The following is a 22,105-nucleotide window of genomic DNA, read 5'->3' on the forward strand; positions in this document are numbered from 1 at the left end:
TGGCTGGGGTCCTAGAGCGTGACCTGCCACTTCTCCTGGCTACCGATCTACTACGAGACCTCCGTCGTACTGGTGATCGGGTCCTAGATCTGCGCCTAGCAGGTGTTCTAGACCGAGACCTGCCCCTCCGGGCTGGTGTTCTAGACCGAGACCTGCGCCTAGTGGGTGTTCTAGATCGTGACCTCCGCCTGGCAGGTGTCCTAGACCGAGATCTGCCCCTCCGGGTGGGTGTTCTAGAACGAGATCTGCCCCTAGTTGCAGGGGATCTAGAGTGTGACCTGCCTCGTCTTGCTGACCTAGACCTGCCTCTTCTCTGTGTATTTCTGCTCCTGGACCAGCCTGGTCGCTGAGGAGACCTAGAGCGGCCACGTCGCTGGGGGCTCCTAGATCGTCCCCACCTCTGTGCAGACCGGGACCTACGCCACTGAGGTGACCGGGACCGAGAATGACCTCTCTTGGTAGGGGTTCGAGACCGAGACCGCCCCCTCTTAGTGGTAGGACTACGGGACCTCCCCACTCTATGAGAAGGAGTATGAGAATGTGACTTATCCCGTTTTGTTCGGCCATGTGAGCGACTCTTGGATGCAGGAGAAGAAGAAATATCTCGGCGGGACCCAGGAGCTGGTGTAGGTTTAGGACTTTCAGGGGAAGAGCTGGCATGCCGAGAAACTTTGGTAGGTTGAGGAGAGGGCGGGCAGCTCTCTGAAGAAGATTGGGGAGGTTTCTCAGGAGACTTAGGTGGTGAATGGCCCTGGGCTGGAGAAGCCTCAGAAGGGGGATTCACTGGCTCCTGACTTAAGGGGGTTGTTGCAAGGGGTTGTGGGGAGCCGCCATATTGCTCAGCAAGGAGCAGAGTGGGAGCAGGTAGTTCTGGCCCTGTGCTGCTCCTTTCCGGAGAGGGGCTAGGTTGAACTGCAGATTTCTAAGAGTGGAAAAAAGAGTAAGGATACGGGTATGTAAGCACCAAAACTTCCTATCACCTGTAAGATCCCAACACCCTTTCCTATGAAACTTTTACTCTATGCACCCCATTATACCAACTGGTCCTTTTCCTCACCACAGGCAGTCACATTCATTCAATAACAAGAGATCACTATAAAACACAGTGAGAAACGTACGAAAACAGAATCTACAATCTTGAGTCTTCTATCCAGAGAAAAAACATAATGCAAACTAATGTACTATATTTCACAACAGACAACCATTACAAAATGCTGAGTGCAAAAAAGAAGGTATTTTTAAATGGAAAGATAAAGCAGTTTCCCAAAATGACTGACTTCACTCTTAAAAAATATCTATATTAAAATAAAAGGAAAAAAAACAAAGATTTGAGTACGTGACTTATGTGAGTAAGAAAGACCAGAATGAAGTACAGGGAAATACAGAAAGAGACCAAGTTATAAAAGCTTTAAATATTAAAGTCAAGAGCAATAGGAAGTAAATTAAATTTCTGAGATGATCCAACTTGCAGTTTGGAAAACCAACTCTGGGTAACATGGAAAACAGACAGGAGAGCTACAAATTTAGCAAAAAGCAATTTAAATTATACCATGACTGTTGAAGTAAGAAAACATGATTAGAACTTGAATTTTTTTTTTTCCTTTGCGGTACACAGGCCTCTCACTGTTGTGGTCTCTCCTGTTGCGGAGCACAGGCTCCGGACGCACAGGCTCAGCGGCCATGGCTCATGAGCCTAGCCGCTCCGCAGCATGTGGGATCTTCCCGGACCGGGGCGCGAACCCATGTCCCTTGCATCGGCAGGCGGACTCTCAACTACTGCGCCACCAGGGAAGCCCTAGAGCTTGAATTTTAATAGCAAGTATAAAACAACAGGTACTGAATAGATCTTTCCAAAGTTGTGTTTTCAGACTGCAAGCAGCAACCCAGTGTGTTGCAAAGTTTTAATGAGCCACAACCAGCATTTAATGAAACTGATACTAGAGACACTATAAGTAGTAAAGTTAGGTGTAGTTCAAAAAATTTTTTTTGTTCCAGTTCTATCAACTTGTAAGTACAAAGAAGACAGTGATGTAAAACTAACACCCAGTAAAGTTTGAAAGCCACAATTCTAAAGGATTTGCAAATGAAAAAGAGAACTTTATGAATAACTGAGAGGAATGCAAAAAACAAAACCGGACCTTACTTCTCCCTTAACTTCACACACCTATCCTGAATCCACAGCCCTGCAAACCAAAGAATATCCATTAACTCAGGAACATACCTCCTTCTTGTCTTTATCTTTGTTTTCATAAGGGCTGCTAGGCTGCTTTGTAGAAGGCTCCGGGCTACTAGGCTGCCCTATGTTGGTGATACCTGGTTCCCTGGATGGTACATCTCCCTCCCCTCGACGCCCCGAAGCAGGGGAAGGACTTCGCCCAGTCAAGGTAGTTGTATGGGTTTTAGCTGCAGCACTTCGAGACCTGAGGGAGGTAATTGAGGATGGGAAAAGAGGAAGAAAATCAGTTCAGGGGAGAACAGAAAACCCCCTCCCCAGCTCCCATCCACCTTTCTTCAATATAACCCTCTTCCAAAGAACCTTCTCTTACTCACAGGATTCAAGTAACTCATATTGAAATTCAAGTCCAGTTCACTTTGCTCCTTCTCTTCTCAACATCAGTCCCCAAAAATGTTCTCCCTCTACCCCTTTATATTTACCTCCCCCAAACCTCCCAAAACCCTCCACCCAGTCCATTCCCTACCCGCTTCATTCACAACTCACCTCTGAGCCCACCTCCTTCAGGAAGCCTTCCCCGATTAAGGAAGCCAGGGTAAGGATTCCTTCCTCCCCCAGACACCACGAACAAACCACCACCCTCCCTATTCTGGCAGTCCATATATATCAGAACAAAACAAAATCACAAACAAAAGAAAACAAAAAACAAAAAACAAAAAAAAAAGAGAAGGGGAAATGTATATGTCTGTCCATCCTGTTGCTTTAGCCTGTCAGCTCCTAGAGGGCAGGGACCGTGTCTTCCGAATGGTCTGTGCAGCGCCTAGCACACCGTGGGCGCTCAATAAATATTAAATTGATTAACCCACAAGTCCCTCTCCCTCCCTTCCTCCTGGACCACCCCTTACCGACTGCGGGAAGTATCTGAAGAGGAAGCAGAGTCTGCAGAAGTTGAACGGTGCACGCGTCGGCTCTTGGGGGCTGGTGTTGTACTTCGAGACCTGAAGGAAGACCACCACCACAGCTCAGGGTGCTGTCACACCTGCACTGGGTTCCCCTTATCCACCCTTCAACCTTTTACCAGTCAGGGACGTGACTGATTCTGCCCTATCCCCAGGTGGCACTCATCTACTCACTAAGCAAATTCCCCTCTAATTCACTCACCGCTTCCTCTTCTTGTCCTTAGATTTACGTTTGCTCTTTGGAGTAGGAGACCTGAGAAATAAGGCAAAATTATTTAAAATAAAAATCATTTTTAAAAAAAGAAATAAAATGAAAAGTAAAATGGAAAGAACTGAGTTACTGACAGTAGGAGATCAAGGAACTGAGCTTTACCCCAAGGAAAAAAAACCCTAAAGAGCCAGCAAGGCCATCAAGCAATGGCTCACTGCTCCATGTGCCACTATGTTCCCAATGCCACAAAGACCTCTTACCTATGCTTCCTTTTCTTGGATTCAGATTCTGACCTGTTGGTAAAAAGTAAGTAAAATTATTATTTTTTACCTAGGCCTGGACTCACCAAACCTCTCCAATTGTTCCCAGCTCATACCTGTGCTTCTTCTTCTTAGAGCTCTTCTTCCTCTCTCGTCGAGGAGAGCTGCTCTCTGACCTGCTAAATGTGGGTTCAGAAACAGGTCATTCAGCCTGCCTCCTTCTCTGGCCCACCCACTTATAATCCATCCCCAAAAAAGCTTCTAAAGCACAGAACAACTCCAATAGCACCAATGTGCCGATCTAAGCCCAGAACTTATTTACTCTCCAAAAGGCGTAGGTACCTATTATATAGCAACAAACCCCAAAATGGAAAAAACAACATAACTCCAAAATGCTGCTGATCAGTTTTGCAGAGGTACAGAATCAACCCTTCCCCACTGAAGCAGCACACATTATTTCTTCTACCAGGTGAGACCTGAATGGTAACTCCCTCTTCCCTGACTTTTCTGACAACTCTCTCCTACTTCCTAGAAATAAGAATACTCTATTTCCAGAGAGAAAGAAAAAACATGACAGGTTTGGTCCTCTGGCTACTAGAATAGCTTTCCAACTAACTTACCGTCCTCTATCTTTCTTCTTTTTCTTCTTCTTTTGCTTTGGGGTTGGTGAGCGAGAACTGCTAGACTCCCGGACAAGGCTGAGGAAAGATGAAAAACGGCAGAGATGGGTGCTAAGACAAACTTTCTTAGACATTTCAACTTCAGAAAAACAAAATCTCAAGAATTTGAAAAGACATAGTCCACACACAAAAAATGGAGCAGAGTGCTTAGAATTAGTAAGAGAAACTGACACTGGCTTCTTGGTCTTGTGTACCTGTAAGGTTTGGGTGGCTCAGGAACTGGTTGTTTAGCTTCCCGAGCACGACGCTGAGGATCAAAAGAGCTGCCATCCACATAGGAATCACTGATGCCAAAGGCAGCTCGGAGTCTCTCGTTCTTCTTCTCATTCAATTCTGCCAACTGGTGAGTCTCAGTTACCCTAGAGGAGAAAAGGTCAAAGGTCTAAAGGAGATAGAGAACAAAATGCAGAGTCATATTCACACAAACAGCCATGAGAAAATGAAGACAAGAGCAGGGAGAAAGTCCAAACTAAACAGAGAGAACAACAAAAGCAGAATAAAGTCCAGAGAAAATCAAGAGAGGGAAACACTCACGCTGGCCTCTGCCCTGGGGTCTCCTCCTTGCCCCCAGGGTTCACATCCTTCTCCAGCAACATGAGTCGAAAGGTCGCCACTTTTTCCTGAATTTGCTGTTCCTCGTACCTGGAGAACAAAAGCCTTCAGGGTTAGAGGTTGACTAGACACTCTCCCCAGTCCCAGGTTTACAGTTCCCTCGTTCCCAGCAGGATCCCTTCCCTTTCCATGCACACATACAATTTTTCACTCACTGTCACCCAAAGGGCCCTTCTATTAAATCCTGCTCTTTTCCTGTCATCTTTCTTCCCTCCACTGACTACACCCTCTAGAACAGTGGATTTTAAACATGCTACACTCCAGGGGCCAAGAGAGGAAAGTTAAGCAGGCAGAGTTCCAGGTGTTCCTCCCCAAATCCAATCAACAAGAACAAGTCTTTCATTTCCTGGGATTCCAAAGGAACATGCATTATATGAAACGGGCGCCACTGCTTAAGTTTGAAAACCACTGCTCTAAAAGGTTTTCTACCTTAATAGGTTCCTTTTCCAAAATCTCAATTCCCTATCCAACCCATGATCCCTTTTATCCGGGTATTATTCCAATTCCTGTTTTCCTGCCTTTGCTACTGTCCAAGCCCTCAATCCTTAAATCCATTTATCTTCCTTTTCTCTACCAATGACAACACATATCAGCTTACCTAGCTAGCTCTTGTCTCTTCCCTGGTCTGCTTCCCCACCTCTCCCTTAAAGCACATATTTGCTTCTCAATGGCCCCCCTCTTTCCCCATGTGCCTCCATCTAAATACCTCATAAAAGGCTCCCTTTTATATCCCAGACACAGGTTCCTCATCTCTCACTTTGAACTGTCCCTTAACTCCTTTCAATCCGCTAGCTCCTTTACCTCCTCCCCTCCTACAAGTCCTCTCCAGGCCTCTTTCAACCAGCCCTAAGCTCCCTACATCCCACCTAACTCCCCCAGCTCTGCACTCACTCAGTGCTTGGCTCTCCCCCAGCCCTCCCTCACCCCTGCTCTTCCATCATCTCCTCCAGCTCGAGGCATCGCAGCTCCACGCGCCGCTTGCGCTCGTGGTCCAGGATGTCAGGATTAGGCCGCTTCACCAGGGCAGCCTCCAGGCGCCGCAGTTCCTCCTCTCCCTTGTAGTCAGGCCGCTCACCGCGGCGGCCCCGCACCAGGGACAGGTTGCGCTGGACGTAGCCGTTGGTGCCGCTGCCCCGGGGCGTCGGCAGCCCGATCCCGTTGTACATGGCCCCGTGCCCGGGGTGGGGCACCACCGCTCCTGAAGGGGAGCGGGGAGACACGGGTCAGGCCCCTGGCCCCAAACTAGCCACTTACCACCACCCAAATCCCTGCTCTTCTTCAACCCTACTTCAACATGTCTCTCCACACTAAACCTCCTTTAGCTGCATAATCCTCCTGGTCTCCTAAAAAAACCTGTTCTTCATCCTTCCAGCACTGCTTTCTTTCCACCAAATCATAGCCCAGCTCTTACAGCCTTTCCCCACAATGTGCAAGAGCCACTCTTGTTTTCACCTAGCTTTCCTGTTTCCACCCAAAACAAAGATCCCATTTCTCCCAAATTTCTCCACACACTCTCTTTATTCTCCTTTAGCCCCAATATACACAACTGGTATCTTCACCAACTACTCTAATTCCTAACCCTGGCAACTGACTGAGGCCTCCAAACAGGGCACAACAAACACCAAACGAAGATCTGTGGCACCCAAAGGCCTGCAGTCCAAGTCTAGACTCTTCAAGAACTGACCTAAGCATTTCAGGCTACCCTGAAGATAGCCAGAAATATCTGACTGAACAGCCCCTAGATATCCAAAAGGTGGCCCAGGCTAAAGGCCAGCATGCACATCAGAAACACATGAACTTTGGATATGTAATCCTCTTATACTTCACCTCTTAAGTAAGGGGCCATTTCCAATCAACTATCCTGACTAATAACATATTCCTTCAATTTCCTTCCCAATAGGATTTCTCACATGGTTTGTGGCTCACCGAACTCTCACTAGCTCCTGTAAAATATTACATTTTCAACTCAATGCTCTAAATACACCAAACAAGCCTCCTCTGTTCCAACTGTCCCCATACCTTCTCTACATTCCTTCCCCTGCACTTACAAAACCCCCACTCTTCATACCTCACTTTCATTAACGTCAAACTGTCAACTTTCCCTAACAGTCCCGTTATCTCATTTCCTAGTTTTTCTCTTCCAGGCCGTCCTTAACCCTCTCATTATCACGTGCCTCCTACCAGGTTCTATCCTCTCAATCTGTCCCAACCCCAGCATGACTCTGAAGAGCCCTCTAACCCTAGTTTTACTGATTAGATTTCTTGGCTACGTACACTCTATTCCTTTCTCCAGCTACATGTACTCTGTTTTTTTCTCCAACTCATCCTGTCCGAGATAGTTTCACATGGGGAAATGTGTGAGGGAAAATGATCCCAGGAAAGAACCCAAGGAACAAAGTGGAGAGATTAGTGAAAGTAAAGGGGAAAAACAGAGAACTGGATAAAAGAAAAGGCTTCATTTTAAAAATTCTGAAAGAAACATCATACAAATACCTGGAAGAATGTACTGAAGCCCCCCCCCACCCCATACAGGGAGATGCTGAATGAAAGGGAGCTAGGACAACTCTAGAACAGTTTGGAGCCCCTTACCCCCCAACTCTAAGGCTGGGTCCCTGCCCAATCCCAGTTGCAGACTCTAGAGATCTGAAAGCAAAACAAAACGAAATAACAATACTGGGTTAAAAGAGTGACAAATGATGCTAAATCTATGAAAGGCAAGTGGAACTGTGCAAAGAAATGAAAAATTTCTTTACAGCACAAGAAATTTTCCAACCCTCACTTTTATTTTCTCAAATTTTCTCCTCCCTATTCTAAAGCTAGGCCTTCTTTGGCTCTCTATACCCTACCCAGTTTCTGCTTCCCTTGCAGAACGCTTCTGACCTGCAATCAATTCTTCAGCTTAACCATTCACCCACACTTCCATACCACCTCACACAATAATCCTCCCACTCCCTGGAAAAGGATAACCAGCAGCTGCTAAGCAAAGGATATTAAATCACAACAGACTGGAGAACTTTTACGGAATGAGCCAAAAAAGAAAGAAAAACAAAACCCAAACAAACAGAAATACCACAGCATCTAAGACAGTGCTCAAAACACTAAAAGGATGGATGGACCAAAAAGTGTATTAACAACACAAACACAAATCACCAAAACCTAAATAAGGACACTTAAACTGGGGTCCAGAACTGTGGGTATGCAAAAATCACCCAAGCTAAAAGCTGACAGTAAAAGCTGCAAAAAAAAAAAAAAAAGGCGTTTTTTCTGTTGGAAAATTATCACGATGCCCAACTAACCAGGCAGAAGGGGGTCTTGAAATTCAGTATTATGGTATTCAAGAAAAAAAACGCACCAAAAAGGGAGGAGAGTGTGCAAGAAAATGGACAAAAGTAATAAGCACAACAAGCTCAGCACTGGGGCACTGTAGTAGCTGAGTAGACACTATGAAACCCCAGAAGCTAAAATACTAGCTCAGGAAGAGACCTAGACTCACACTCAAGAGGAAACACAACTCTTCAATTTTTGACCCAGAAGATATCTTAGAAAAGCGTCCGAGTGAAAACCAAGGCCTAGAAAAGTTGTGTGCGAAATAGTGACAAAAGTCCAGCGTTTTCTCAAGGAAGGGCTGGCAGCCTCCTCCCCAGCCGTAACACAACTTTGGGGGAGACGATGAAAAAGTGCAAGAAAGAAAGGAGTATGTGATCTGCCTTTACATACCTAAACCAAATACGTAAATTTTTTTTAAAACGTTTAGAACCCTTCTCTTCCTAATACCTCATGACACACAGTAATGAATCCAAACTGCCTAACTCTCCCGGACATCTAGTTCAAGGCCTTCTCTGCACTGGCTGAGCGGCCAAGGCCTATTTTCAGCCTTGAGAAATGGGGGAGGGGGCTGCGCGGCGCCCCATAGTATGGGAGGCTCCGGGCCCGACCCCAGGCCCCCGGGAGGGACGGGTAGGCCGGACGCCGGAGAAGCGCGGGGGAAAGGAGCCGGCAGCGGGCCCCGGACGCCGCAGCCCCCTCCTCGCCGAGAAAATGTCGGCAAAGACAGCTGCAGGAGAGCCTCCTCGCCGCACGCGTCAGGGAGGCGAGAAGCCGAGTCGCGCGCTCCCCCCTCGAGAGCGCGCGCGAGCCCGAGTGCAGTCGGCGGCGCGCGCCGTTGCCATGGGGGAGGGAAGAATAAAAGCCCGCGCGCGACAGGAACCGCGAGAAGGGGGGAGGGGAGGCAGACCAGCAAGGACGTCCGCGCGCGAGCTAGGGGCGGCGAGCGCGCGTGCGCGCGGCGGCCTGAGCCGTTCTCCGCGCGCTTTGGCCTTGCGCCGGGGCCGCCGCCCCTCCCCCACCCGGCTCGCGCGCTCTCTCACCCGCCGCCGCCGCCTCCGCCCGCCGCCTCCGAGGGGGAGAGGTGCTGCCGCTGCCGCTGCCGCTGCCGCTGCTCGAGCTCCTGAGTCCCTCGGGGCCTGGAGCCGCCGCCTTGCCTCGCCGGCCCGCCCGCCTCAGCCAACACCGCCGACTCCTCGCTTCCTCCGGGGCCGCAGCGGACTCCGACTGCGCCACTCGCACCCCGCCTGGGCCGCGCTGCACGTCAGCACGACCAATTATGTGCGTCAGCACGCAGCTGCGCGCGTCGCAGGGCCTGCCGGGAACCGTAGTACGCCCCCCGGCCTTGTGCGCAGGCGCCAAAACCGCACCGGGAAGTGTAGTTTCGTAAGGCCCGAAGGAGGTTCAACTCTGTCGTCGAAGAACTACGATTCCCGTCAGCCAGTTGCGAGGAATGCCTGGGGGGCGGACCGGAGCAAACAACGCATTCCAGAGACTTTCCACTAGGGGGCGAGAGGACACAGGGCCTAGCGACGCTAGCGCTCTCCTCGGCCTCCCGCCTTCCACCCAGGTCATCCTGGGAGTTGTAGTTCTAGCGTGGCATGGAACCCGTACGTAGCTTCGCCCTCCCTGCCCCCACACGACCGCCATTTTGTCTCCCCGTGTTGGGAGGCGATGAGCCCGAGCCCACTGATACAGCTGTTTGCAAGTGATCGCAGGCTTCCTGGGGCGAGCCCGGGGCCGCGCCGCACCCGTCCTTCTGCACCCAGGAGAACCCGCCCCCCAGACCCCGGCCAGCGGACACCCGCGGAACCCCAGAGCCCAGCTACAGGCCCAGGGCCTGAGCCAAAGGCTGAGCCAGGAGGCCGTGGTGTTCGCAGCTTCCAGCCGCTGAACCCGGCCGGCTGCCCCTGGGGAATGATTTTTTTTTTATGATCTCCGAGTAAGGCGCCCAGGCAGCGATGTGATTTTCGCCTACAGAACCTGGGACATGTTATATACGTCGTGGCCGGGCAAAAACGTTACAAACACCCTTAAATTTTTCACCCTTCTGCAGAATGTCTTAGGTTAATGGTTTTAGTCCGTTATCTTTGAGCCTGAGAACCAGCCAGTCTCCCTCAGAGCAGACTTTGAAGAAGCTGGGCTTCGCAGGCAGGCCAACATTTTAACCTGACCTTGAGCTCGCACTCAGCAGTCCTGGTTATCTCGAGGGTCTCGCACCCTAAACAGGACCCAGCACGTGGCAGACACATAATGAACTGTGGTCCGTTTGAGTTTGATTGTGTTTAATGTTAGTTTTCTTTGTAACCAGGGAAGGATAAAGTCATCTCAGACGCTGTAACTGGGCCACCCACCACTTGGCGTAGGAACTGTAGCTTCGGTGTACGGTGCTCGGGATGTTGTAATCTTGCCTCTTTGAACTGCGGCATGAGCTGGATGAACCTTTGGAGTAATTTATGGCAAAGTGGCAAAGCCTGTGTCTTTTCTGGGCCTAAGCTGGTGTTTCTGAGGTTGAGGGTGAAGGTGGTGGTTTCTTAAAACCCACCACCTTCAGTGAGACCCTTCCCTGTAATCAAATTCCCAATGATATTATTCCCTGTATTTACTGAATATTTTGTGCTAAATTCTGTACATGAATCACTGCAGTTAATAATGCTCGTGACAATCTCCTTTTCCTATGGGGAGAACTATGAATTCCTTTACATATCCACAGCACAGTTTTCAAAATATGAAAAGTAATGTGGAAATAATACTATAATCTACAAACCTTATATAGAGGTGTTATCAATTGTTCTGATAATATCCTTAATAACAAAAGAAAATTCAAAATCATGCATGTTGCATTCTTAGACTCCTTTAACATACTATAGATACTCTTTTGCACTTTACTGTTTTTCACTTAGCAATATATCCTGGAAATCATTGCATATCAGTTCACAGAGATGTATGGATGGACTTTTATTTAACCACTCTTATATATGAGCATCTAAATTGTTTCCAATATTTTCTAATTACAAACCATGCTGCAATGAGTAACCAGGAGCATATGTATTTTCATATTGTTAGGGGGTATATCTTCAAGGTAAATTCCTAGAAGTGGGATTGCTAGGGCAAAAGGTAAAGACAAATGTAGTTTTGTTAGTAAGGACAGAGTCCTCTCAGTAAGGGTTATACCAGTGTGCATTGGCAAAATATGGGAGGGCCTACTTTCCCACCACCTCACCAACAGAGTACATTTCTGTGCTTTTCCATTTTTGCTAACCTGATAGGTGAGAAATGGTATTCTAGTGCAGTTGTTTTGTGTGTGGTAAAATGCACATAAACATAAAATTTACCATTTAAATTATTTCTCAGTGTACAATTCAGTGGCATTAAATACATTCACAGGGACTTCCCTGGTGGTCCAGTGGCTAAGACTCCTCGCTCCCATTGCAGGGGGCCTGGGTCCGATCCCTGGTCTGGGAAATAGATTCTGCATGCATGCCACAGCTAAGAGTTCACATGCCGCAACTAAAGATCTGGCTCAGGCAAAATAAATAAATATTTTTAAAAAAATAAATATTTAAATACATTCACAATGTTGTGCAACCATCACCACCATCCATTTCCAGAAGTTTTTCTTTTTTTTTTTTTTGCGGTACGCAGACCTCTCACTATTGTGGCCTCTTCCGTTGTGGAGCACAGGCTCCGGACGCGCAGGCTCAGCGGCCATGGCTCACGGGCCTAGCCGCTCCTCGGCATGTGGGATCTTCCCTGACCGGGGCACGAACCCGTGTCCCCTGCATCGGCAGGCGGACTCTCAACCACTGTGCCACCAGGGAAGCCCTCCAGATGTTTTTCATCCCCCAAACTGAAACTCTGGACTCATTAAAGACCAGTTCCTCACTCCCCCCTCCCCCCAGCCCCTGGTAACCTCTATTCTGTCTTCTGTCTCTATGAATTTGCCTATTCTAGGTACCTCATTGTATGGTCAGGCCACTCGAGATGGCTGTTCTCTTGCTCTCTGTATATTCCCCTGCCCGACCAGTGCCTGCTTCACCTATATCTTAAGCACATGACTGACCTTCCTACGTACTTGCCCCAGGCCCCAGCTAGTGCTTGTTCTTATCAAAGGGGCAGTGAGGGGCATGCCCCTATAACTGGTAATCAAACCTCCCACCCCTCCCCACAGAGAAGACTGCCATTATGTCCTGCCCCACCCTCAGCTGCACACGGTGGGGAGCTGCTCCGGGACCTTGCTTCAGACATGTAAGATCCCCCCTATCCATTATTATTATTTGTGTGTGTGTGTGTGTGTGTGTGTGTGTGTGTGTGTGTAAGCCAGCTTTGTTTTTTGAATTTTATTTTTTTATACAGCAGGTTCTTATTAGTTGGTGGTGTGATGAATTAGGAGATTGAGATTGACATATATACACTAATATGTATAAAATGGATAACTATAAGAACCCCCTATCCATTAAACCATTGATGTCTGTGTTGATGACTCCGGGCTCTTTCTTCGTTCTTAAAGCTAGGCAAGTGCAGGCCTTGTAGGCCTGTTGTGTGTAGCCCAACACTCATAGGGTGGAATCATAAAATATCTGTCCTTTGGTATCTGGCTTATTGTACTTAGCATAATGTCTTTAAGGTTTATATTGTAGCATGTATCAGAATTTCATTCCTTACTATGGCTGAATAATATCCCACTGAATGTATATATACCACATTTTGTTTACCCATGTGTTCACTGATGGACATTTGAGTTGTTTCCACATTTTGGCTATTGTGAACAGTGCTGCTATGAACGTTACTATGCAGGTCTCTGTGTGAACAAATGTTTTCCTTTCTAGACTCTAAAGGTGGACTCTTCTCCAGGCTCCCAGCCTCTGGGCTTCCCCTCCAACCTTCATGGGACCTCCAAAAAGATTTTTAAATTTTCCTTTGAAACTTTATTTGTATCCTACAGTGTGGTAGGTTGACTAGTGGCCCCCCAAACTTCATGTCCATCCAGAACCACAGAATGTGACCTTACTTGGAATAAAGGGCTTTGCATAGGTAACCAGTTAAGGATCTCCAGAAGAAATCACCATGAGTTTGGAGTGGGTCTTCAATCCAGTGACTGATGTCCTTAAAGGAAGAGGAGATGCAGAGATGCACAGGAGAGGCCATGGGAAGATGGAGGCAGAGATTAGAGTGGTGCAGCCACAAACCTAGGAATGCCAGCAGCCAGCAGAAGTTGGAGGGTGGGAGGCTCTGCAACACCTCAATTTAGGACTTCTGGCCTCCAGATTGTGACAAATTCCTGTTGTTTTGTGTCATGCCGTTTGTGACATTTGTTATGGCAGCCCCGTGAAGCCTCATCCATATAGGTAAGCCATAGTCATTGTAGAAAACGAGAAAATACAGATAAACGAAAAGTCAAACCGCACAGAGGCAATTCCCTGCCCCCAGAAACAACCACAGTTAACACTTTAGCGTCTATGTCATCAGAGTAAGATTTCTAAAATGCAACCTTCTGAAATGCTTAAAGTTCTCCCAAATGCCTTCAGGATAAACTCTCAAACTCCTTAATAGGGCCTCAGAACCAGGCCTTTTTGTAGCCTCTTTTCCTTCTACTTGAAGAAGAATCAACGTGCACACCTGCCTCTGCTTGTTCCCCCAGGCAGACAGGCCTTGCCCGTGCCTTCAACCTCTGATTCCCTGGCCTCCTCGCAACACCCCAGTGGAAGCACTCCTCCTTCTGGAACTTAAGCTGCTGGACCACCGGAGCCTGAGGTGCTGGTGACCTCTGGGGCAGGGGTGAGTGGAGCCTCTCCTACCTCCACCTCTTGATTTCTGGACCCAGGAATCCTGGAGCTGCCATTCCACCCAAGGCAATACAGACCATAAACAAACAAATAATAGGCAATTACCAATCATGGGAACAGCAAGGAGGGTGTAAATGGGGTGGGAGGGCAGGAGGTCTAGAAAAGGATCTCACCCTCCCTTCCAGAGGGATACCAGGCCCCAGCAGGAGGGCAGCTCCCAGGGCTGATATTGAGGCACACTGGGCCAACTGTGAGGGTTTCCAACATGGTCTTTTGATCTGGAGGCCCCCAGTCCCAGCTCGCCCCCTCCAACAGGCCTGTAAGCATGGTCCTGGCCAGGCCTGGTAGCTTCCAGGCCCTGTGTGGGCTCGATGGCCTGGCTGGGACCAGGTAGCCTCAGCTCAGGTTGAGGGGGGCACACACCAGTCAGTGTCTGCCTGAGCAGCCTCCCAGCAGCACTCGGCCCCCGAAGAAACCTCGGATCCAAGGCCCTGGAAGATGACCCTGATCTTGTGCCCAGGACAGGACCCTGATAAGGGAAGCCCTTCCATGGACAACAAGGGTTGTCCTGGTCCCGAGCCTTCACAGGCACTGCCTCCTTCCCTGTGGCCGGCAGTCCTTGTGCAATGCGCCCTGGCCCAGGGCAGCACCGTGCTCCCCATCCCTTCCTTCTCGGGGTGGATGCTCTCCGTAATTTGGGGGTTTCTAGAGCTTTTAAAGCACTAACTTTATTTTGTTAGGACTGCATATTTAGTCTCTTTGGAGAGGTTAGCAGTTGAGGCTTTATGAAAATTCAGATGAATTATGACTGCCAGACGTGGCACTTTTTTTTTTTTAATTTTTGGCCATGCTGCATGGCATGTGGGATCTTAGTTCACCAACCAGGGGTCAACTGACATCCCCTACAGTGGAAGTGTGGAGTCTTAACCATTGGACCACCAGGGAATTCCCCGCCATTTTTTATTTTAAAAAATACTGAGGAAAAAACCCCCAAACACTGAAAAGTAAAAGATCAACCAAAATCCCATCACTTAAAAATTATAAACATATTTTATAAAAATATAAAGCGGTACTCCCCCAACTGGTACCCTCACACTGCAGAGCCCCCAGAGCCTTGGTGGGAGCCGCTCCCTGGAGGGGTCACAGAGTGCCGTGCCGCCTGAAGATCAGAAGGCGACATCCATGCATGCATAGTGTTGGCACAAGTTCATAATATGAAAAAAAAAGGGAAAAAGCTAAATACCCATCTATAGGATATTAGTTAAAGTAACGGTGAAACAACCTCATGTTAAGAGAGGAACTCTATTCTCCTGGTTGTCAAGGCACACGTGTCAGGCAGCCTGCATTCTCCACAAAGGTAGGTAGTTAGATGCAGAGATACAGGGATGGTGGGTGGTGGACGGCAGATGGTAAGATGAGTGGCATTTTGTATGTGTCAGGGACCCTGGGCCCCCCCCTGCAGGACCTGTCCCCAGGAAGCCTCAGTCTCCCTCCTGCTAGCCCTCCCCAGGACACCCCTTGGTCACTGCCCTCCCAAGCCCAAGTATCACCTCCTCCAGGAAGTCTCCCAGGACTGAAGGCTCCCAGCTGCGAGCTCCCAGGGTAAGCATCTCCTGCCAAAAATGTTGGCTCCAGGGATTCTAATGAGTATGAGCTGGGGGCTACAGACTGAGAGGGCAGGGATTGGACATAGGGGCTGTACTTAAAGCTGTGCTTACACAAGGAGCTCAGCCTCCTCTCCAAAGGGCTCAGAACTGTGGAGTCTTTGGCCCCACTTCCTGCAGCTAGTGGCCCAGTGCCTCTACATTCCTCCTCTACCAGCCACATGGGAAGCCTGCCCAGGAGCTGGGTGCTCCCTCTCCCCCTCACCTGCACCCACGGTGCCCTTAGTTGTCCCACAACTAGGTACATCTTAAACACTTTTATTGTAGAGCAGGTGAAAGAGAAAATGAAATGAACCATCATAGCCTCAGAAAAATGTCACGTGGTTTCAGTGAAGCCACTGTTTTTCTAAGAAGCCATCATGGGGACACAGGAGGGAGGAGCAAGGAAATAGCACGCCCAAGTCCATTTCCTGTCCTGGCCTAGCTATAGGCTAAGAGCCAGAGAGGAGAGAGCTTGGCTCTCTTCAGAAGGTGAGGACCTGGTGCCGGGCAGGGGACCAGGGTGGGAGAGCTGCCCCACCAGCATGTGGGGGTACCTTTGAACTGGCTAGGGAGTAGGGGGAATTGGGCAGGGAGTGTGAGTGGGGCAGGGGAGGGAGGGTGCCAAGCTGCTCCTTCCTCTGCACCCAGCAATCCCTGGGGTCCCCCACCCCACTGTCACCTGCCAGAGGACCATCCCCCTCAAGTCAGCTCCAGGCTCGTCCCATGGCATGTTCTCAGGACCAGAGGATCCTGCTGGGAGCAGTGAGATGGGGGAGGGGGGCATCAGGATCCTGAGCAGGAACAAAATTTCAAAATTGCCTGGTGGACATGAAGAGGGGCAGAGTGGGGGCGGGGGTCAGGGAGCTGCTGGTGGGTGTTCCCAGATGACATGGGAAGCAGAGGAGAGGGGCCCAGTGGCCAAGCCTGGGGCTGCAAGTTGGAGGGGGCAGCTGGAGGAGGCTGAGGAGGATGGGCAAGAGGAGAGGGCAGAAGGGAGGGGGCCAGACCAGCGGCTGCAGGAGCTCCCTCAGGAGACAGTTTCCTGAAGTGGGTCAGGGTACAGGTAGCCATGAGGGCTGACCCCAGGGGAAGCTGTCACCAACCATAGGCCCGAAGGGGCCCTGGGAGGAGTCCAGCCAGAGCTGTAGCCTAGAAGGAGTGAGGCCAGGAGCAGGAGAGCCACTGGCTGAGTGGGGCGAGGCAGGACATGTGACCCTCCTCCTCTCAGCTCCAGCCTTCTGCCGCTGCCTCCCCTGTCAAAACCAGAAACCAGAAACCAGAACTGCAGAGACCCAAGGCCCTTGACAGAGCAGGGATGTGGGGTGGGTGGAGGGAGCAGGCGCTGTGACGGCCCCTGGGGTGTGTTCCCTTTGCGGCTGGGGAAGGTGGCTCTGCAGGGCTGTGGGGAGGCAATGGGCCCCCAGCCCAGAGTCCTGAGGGGGATGTGAGCATCCCCAGGCCTGTGGAGGGACTCCTGAGCCCAAGGCCCTGGCCTCAGCCTCTGGGGAGGGGATCCCTGGGGGTCTTAGGGGAATCAGAGTGTGTGGGAAGGAAGATGACTAGGCATGTCCCCGCCCCACACACAGGGGTGAGCTCTGATACCTTGAGAAGATGGTGGCAGGAGAGATGCCCATGGCAATGGCCATCAACATGTTGAGAGACATGTCCCCCCTCGCAATCAGCCAGGCCTGACCAGGCCCAGCCGCCAGCTACCAGGACAAGAACAGGACCCTGGTTGCTTCCAGGACAAATAAAGTCTCCAGGGATGGGGGGAGGGGGAGGGGGCTGCTTCCCCTGGACTGAGACCCCAAGACATCCCCAGCTACAGGCCAGGAGCTTCAGGGGACCTGAGGGACCCCTCAGCCTCCATCCCCTGCCAGGGGTCCAGGCAGGTCTGGAGCCGTGCTTGAGGAGCCAGAGGAACCCCCTGCCCCCAGACCCTGGAGCCTGTACCTGGCTCACCTGGAAGCACTCCCTGCAGCCAGCCCTGTCCCAGGTGCCACCATATGTCCACTTGCTTCCTCCCACCAGCCCAGGGGGTGGAGGGTGCCATCTCCATGAGCTGTGAGGAGGCAGAGCTCCGAGGGGCCAAGTCACTGCCCTGAGGCCACCAGATTGTCACTACAGAGGGTGGGGCAAGGCTGGCATCTACCTTGGAGCCCATTCTTTCTGCTCAGCTGGGGAGGGGGCATCTCGAGTGTCCCTGTCTTTTCTCTGGTTCCTGCCCCCGTGTCAGCCTGGGACCCTGAGCCCTACAGTCCCCTTACTGTCTCCATCCTGTGGGGTCACCCTGCCCCGTTTCCTCCGGCCCTGAAATTAATGGCCTCCGGGTCGGCAGTGTGGCACACTGTGATAATAATGATTGACGGGATGGCCTTATACAGCTGGATGAAGAGCAGAGCAAGCCGGAGCTTGTACCGTGGGAGGTCCCAGGGTGGCCAGAAGTAGGGGTCAGGGAGTGCCTGAGTAAGAGGGAGGCCTGGGCATGGTTTGGGGGAGGCACAAGTGAGGTGGCGAGAGGGTAGTGGGAGACCCCCTCCCTTGGCCTGGCCGCCCCACCCAACTGGCCACCATTGTCCTCCTCCCATGGTCAATTCTGGGCCCTGCCTGACCCCACCCCCTTCTCTTGCAGGTAAAAATGAACAAGAAAAAGAACCCTAAAATGTATTGACAAGAATCCTCTCCAAGCCCCCTACAGACAGGAGAGCCCACCTTCCTGGGGATGGGAATGCTGTGAGGCAACATTTTACCATTGAGGTATGAACAAAGTCAACTTGTGGGCAAAAATAAAAATTCACTGAATGCACATGTATTCAGTGCCTACTGTGTGTGCCTGACTCTTTTCCAGAAGTGGGCTCCAAATCCCAGGATTCTGGGTCCTTTGAGGCCCAGCTCCAACCCTAGAAGCCCTGGGCCCTCCCCACCCCTAACTAGCCCTGACCTGGCCCTTCATCAGGGCTGTCTGGCCTGGGCCACCTCTCAGCCCCAGGGAGGCTCTATGGGGCCTCTGTGCCCTGAGGTCCTGAAAAGGGAAAAACACCCTGCTTTCCCTCTCCTACACTCACAGTCACACACCAACACTTCTCACACCAGATGTGTGGGATTTTTCACACCCACCAATTTTCCAATTTCCTGTGGACACCAACTAAGATTTCTATGACTTAATTCTGACACTGACAGAATTTAGCACTGACCCCACATTTTAAAGGCTCAGTCCTACAATACTGCTCCCACTTCAGATGCCAATCCCAGGTAGTGGGTCCCCAGATTACCCACAAACATCTGTCTGACTTGGCTACAGATCATGTGTTCCCATGACCCCCTTCTAGGGTTTAATAATTTGCCAGAAGGGCTCACAGAACCCAGGAAAACAGTTTCCTTACTAAGATACGGGTTTAGGGAGTTCCCTGGTGGTCTAGGGGTTAGGATTCGGCACTTTCACTGCCGTGACCGGGGTTCAATTCCTGGTTGGGGAACTGAGATCCTGCAAGCCCCGAGGTGTGGCCAAAAAATAAATAAATAAAATAAAATAAAATTGTTGGGACTTCCCTGGTGGCGCAGTGGTTAAGAATCTGCCTGCCAATGCAGGGGACACGGGTTCGAGCTCTGGTCCTGGAATATTCCCACATGCTGCAGAGCAATGAAGCCTGTGTGCCACAACTACTGAGCCTGCACTCTAGAACCGGCGAGACACAGCTACTGAGCCCACGTGCCACAACTACTGAAGCCCGCGCACCTAGAGCCCATGCTCCACAACAAAGAGAAGCCACTGCAATGAGAAACTCACACGCCACAACGAAGAGTAGCCCCCACTCGCTGCAACTAGAGAAAGCCTGCGCGCAGCAACGAAGACCCAACTCAGCCATAAATAAATAAATAAATAAATTTATATTAAAAAAAAAGAATCCGACTTCCATTGCAGGGGACACAGGTTTGATCTCTGGTCAGGGAACTAAGATCCCAGATGCCGTGGGACAACTAAGTCCATGCACTGCAACTACTGAGCCCGCATGCTGTGACTAAGACCTGATGCAGCCAAAAAATTTAATTAATTAATTAATTAATTTTAAAAAAGACTGCTCCTTTAAAAAAGCAAATAAGTAAAATTGTTTAAAGGAAAAAAATGGTGGATATTATGGCATGTGAATTAAATCTCAATTAAAAAAGAAAAAATGTGGGAGTTTGGGATTAGCAGATGCAAACTATTACATATGGAATGGATAAACAACAAGGTCCTACTGTATAGCACAGAGAACTATATTTAATACCCTGTGATAAACCATAACGTAAAAGAATATGAAAAAGAACATATATGTATAACTGAATCACTTTGCTGTACAGCAGAAATAAACACAACATTGTAAATCAACTATACTTCAATAAAACAAATTTGTTAACAATGAAAGGGAATTCCCTGGAGGTCCAGTGGTTAGGACTCCGTGCTTACACTGCTGAGAGCCCGGGTTCAATCCCTGGTTGGAGAATTAAAATCCCACAAGGGGCGCAGCGTGGCTAAAAAAAAAAAAAAAGTTACGGGTTTATCATGAAGGACATGGCTGAGAAACAGCCAGATGGAAGAGATGCAGTAGACAAGGTATGAGGGAAGGGGCGAGGAGCTTCCATGCCCTCTCTGGGTGCACCAACCTCCCAGCACCTCTGGGTGTTCACCAACCCGGAAGCTCTCCAAATCCCATAGTTCACGGATGTGTATGGAGGGTTCATCACATGGGCGTGACTGATCATTAACTCAATCTCCAGCCCTTGTTCCCTCCCCAGAGGATGGGGCTGAAAGTTCTAGGTTTCTAATCAAGCCTTGGTCTTTCTGGTGGCAGCCCTCATCCTGAACCTAACCACTCAGAGCCACCACATTAGAACAAACGACACTCCTGTCACCCGGGAAATTCCAAGGGATTTGGGAGCTCTGTGTCCGGAACCACAGGCAGAGATCAAATATACTGTATAATTCTCTTTTTTTAAAAATAAATTTATTTTATTATTTTATTTTATTTTATTATTTTATTTTATTTATTTATTGTTTCTGGCTGCGTTGAGTCTTCATTGCTGCGTGTGGACTTTTCTCTGGTCGCGGCGAGCGGGGGCTACTCTTCACTGCGGTTCGCGGGTTCACGGGCTTAAGGGCTTCTCATCGTGGTAGCTCCTCTCGTTGAGGAGCAGGGGCTCTGGGTGCGCGGGCTTCAGTAGTTGTGGCACGTGGGCTCAGTAGTTGTGGCTCGCGGGCTCTAGAGAGCAGGCTCAGTAGTCGTGGCACACAGGCTTAGTTGCTCCGTGCTGTGCGGGATCTTCCCGGACCAGGGATTGAACCCGTGTCCCCTACACTGGCAGACGGATTCTCAACCATTGCACCACTAGGGAAGCCCTACTGTATATTTCTTGTTATGTCACAGGACCTCATACTCCTGGGCCCCCTCTACCTGGAAAACCAGCCACTAGGTAGGGTCCCTGAGGTTTCCCATTCCTGTGGTCCTTGACCCAAAAGGGGACAGTGGGACCTCCAGCATCACCTTCCCCTGGTGACCTCTTTTCCAGCCTTCACTGCCTCAGTCATTTTCAGTTCATAAGACCGTCCACACAGAAGAGAAATTTTACAAAGTAAACGTAAAGTAAAAGTACAGTCTTTCCGTCCCATTGCCCCCAATTACAGTTCTCATTTCTGGTGGATTGGACCTTGTCCCTCTGGATGTTTTGGTGCAGAGACAATCCGAAGTAGGTGTATCTGTTCTCTGGGGCTGCCACAATAAACCACCACGAACTGTGTGTCTTTTCTTTTCTTTTTTTTTTTGGAACAAGGAATAACAATTTGAATCAGAAAGCTAGCAGACCCAGAAGATGGCAGATTAGCATCTAAAAAACAAAACAAAACAAAACAAAACATTTTACCTCAGTCCAAATTCCGACTCCTTTTATAGAGAAGAGAGGAAGAGGGGAGGCCCACTGTGGCGCCCACCAGTGGCTGAGCGGGGGTTGCTAGAGCAGCGAGGCTGCTATAGCTGGCGCCTGCCCCGCCCCTATTACAATTCTTCTCCCTCTCCCTCTTACACGCTGTTAGATGATTTTTCCCCAGGGGCTCAGACTCACCCTCCTGGAATTCAGGCTTCAGGTCATGATTCGGAGCCATTTACAAGCGATTCGCCGCCTCCTCCTCCTTCTCCTCACCCCCGACTACTGCCCCCTACTCTCTATCCCACCCAATTCCGCGTCAGGCTCCCCGTCAGGCACGGCCAGCTCTACATCCTGGGCCCGATTTGCCAGCTCTGCATCCTGGGCCCGATTTACCAGCGCCCGCAGATCTCACAGCATCGCGACCCGCGCAGCCGCCGCTCCAGCCAATGAACTTTGTGTCTCAAAACAACAGAATTTTATTCTCTCTCACTTCTGGAGTTCAGAAGTCCAAAATCTGGTTGTCACTCCCTCTGAAAGTTCTAGGGGAGGATCC

At 49.9% G+C, this 22,105-nt stretch overlaps 1 protein-coding gene across 2 annotated transcripts; it reads right to left on the reverse strand.

Annotated features, from left to right (window-relative positions):
* Window positions 1–814: 814 nt before the first annotated feature.
* LOC132437937 (serine/arginine repetitive matrix protein 2) lies at window positions 815–9,383 on the reverse strand. Of its 2 annotated transcripts, none has more exons than XM_069541400.1 (10): window positions 9,263–9,383; window positions 5,820–6,093; window positions 4,818–4,925; window positions 4,478–4,642; window positions 4,224–4,301; window positions 3,720–3,782; window positions 3,604–3,636; window positions 3,335–3,385; window positions 3,079–3,171; window positions 815–2,420 (listed from the first exon to the last, which is right to left on the reverse strand). In XM_069541400.1, exons 2-10 carry the CDS (start codon window positions 6,059–6,061, stop codon window positions 2,210–2,212), a joined length of 1,044 nt encoding a protein of 347 aa, XP_069397501.1. In that variant the 5' UTR covers window positions 6,062–6,093; window positions 9,263–9,383; the 3' UTR covers window positions 815–2,209. The 2 variants fall into 2 exon arrangements, with proteins under 2 accessions (XP_069397501.1, XP_059887557.1); XM_060031574.1 differs by having other exon boundaries at window positions 2,304–2,993.
* Between the last annotated feature and the right edge of the window lie 12,722 nt (window positions 9,384–22,105).

The sequence above is a fragment of the Delphinus delphis genome, chromosome 15 (genome assembly GCF_949987515.2).
Source record: "Delphinus delphis chromosome 15, mDelDel1.2, whole genome shotgun sequence".
Taxonomy (NCBI): Eukaryota; Metazoa; Chordata; class Mammalia; order Artiodactyla; family Delphinidae; genus Delphinus; species Delphinus delphis.

Bases quoted from the DNA above. Each gene is read 5' to 3' on its own strand.
- LOC132437937 (XM_069541400.1), bottom strand. From the start codon at position 6,061: ATGTACAACGGGATCGGGCTGCCGACGCCCCGGGGCAGCGGCACCAAC. The intron at 4,926-5,819 runs GTGAGGGAGGGC...TTTGTTCTCCAG, and splicing joins GAGATGATGGAAGAGCAGGG to GTACGAGGAACAGCAAATTC. The intron at 3,783-4,223 runs GTAAGTTAGTTG...ACCCACATTTAG, and splicing joins AAGAAGAAAGATAGAGGACG to CAGGTCAGAGAGCAGCTCTC.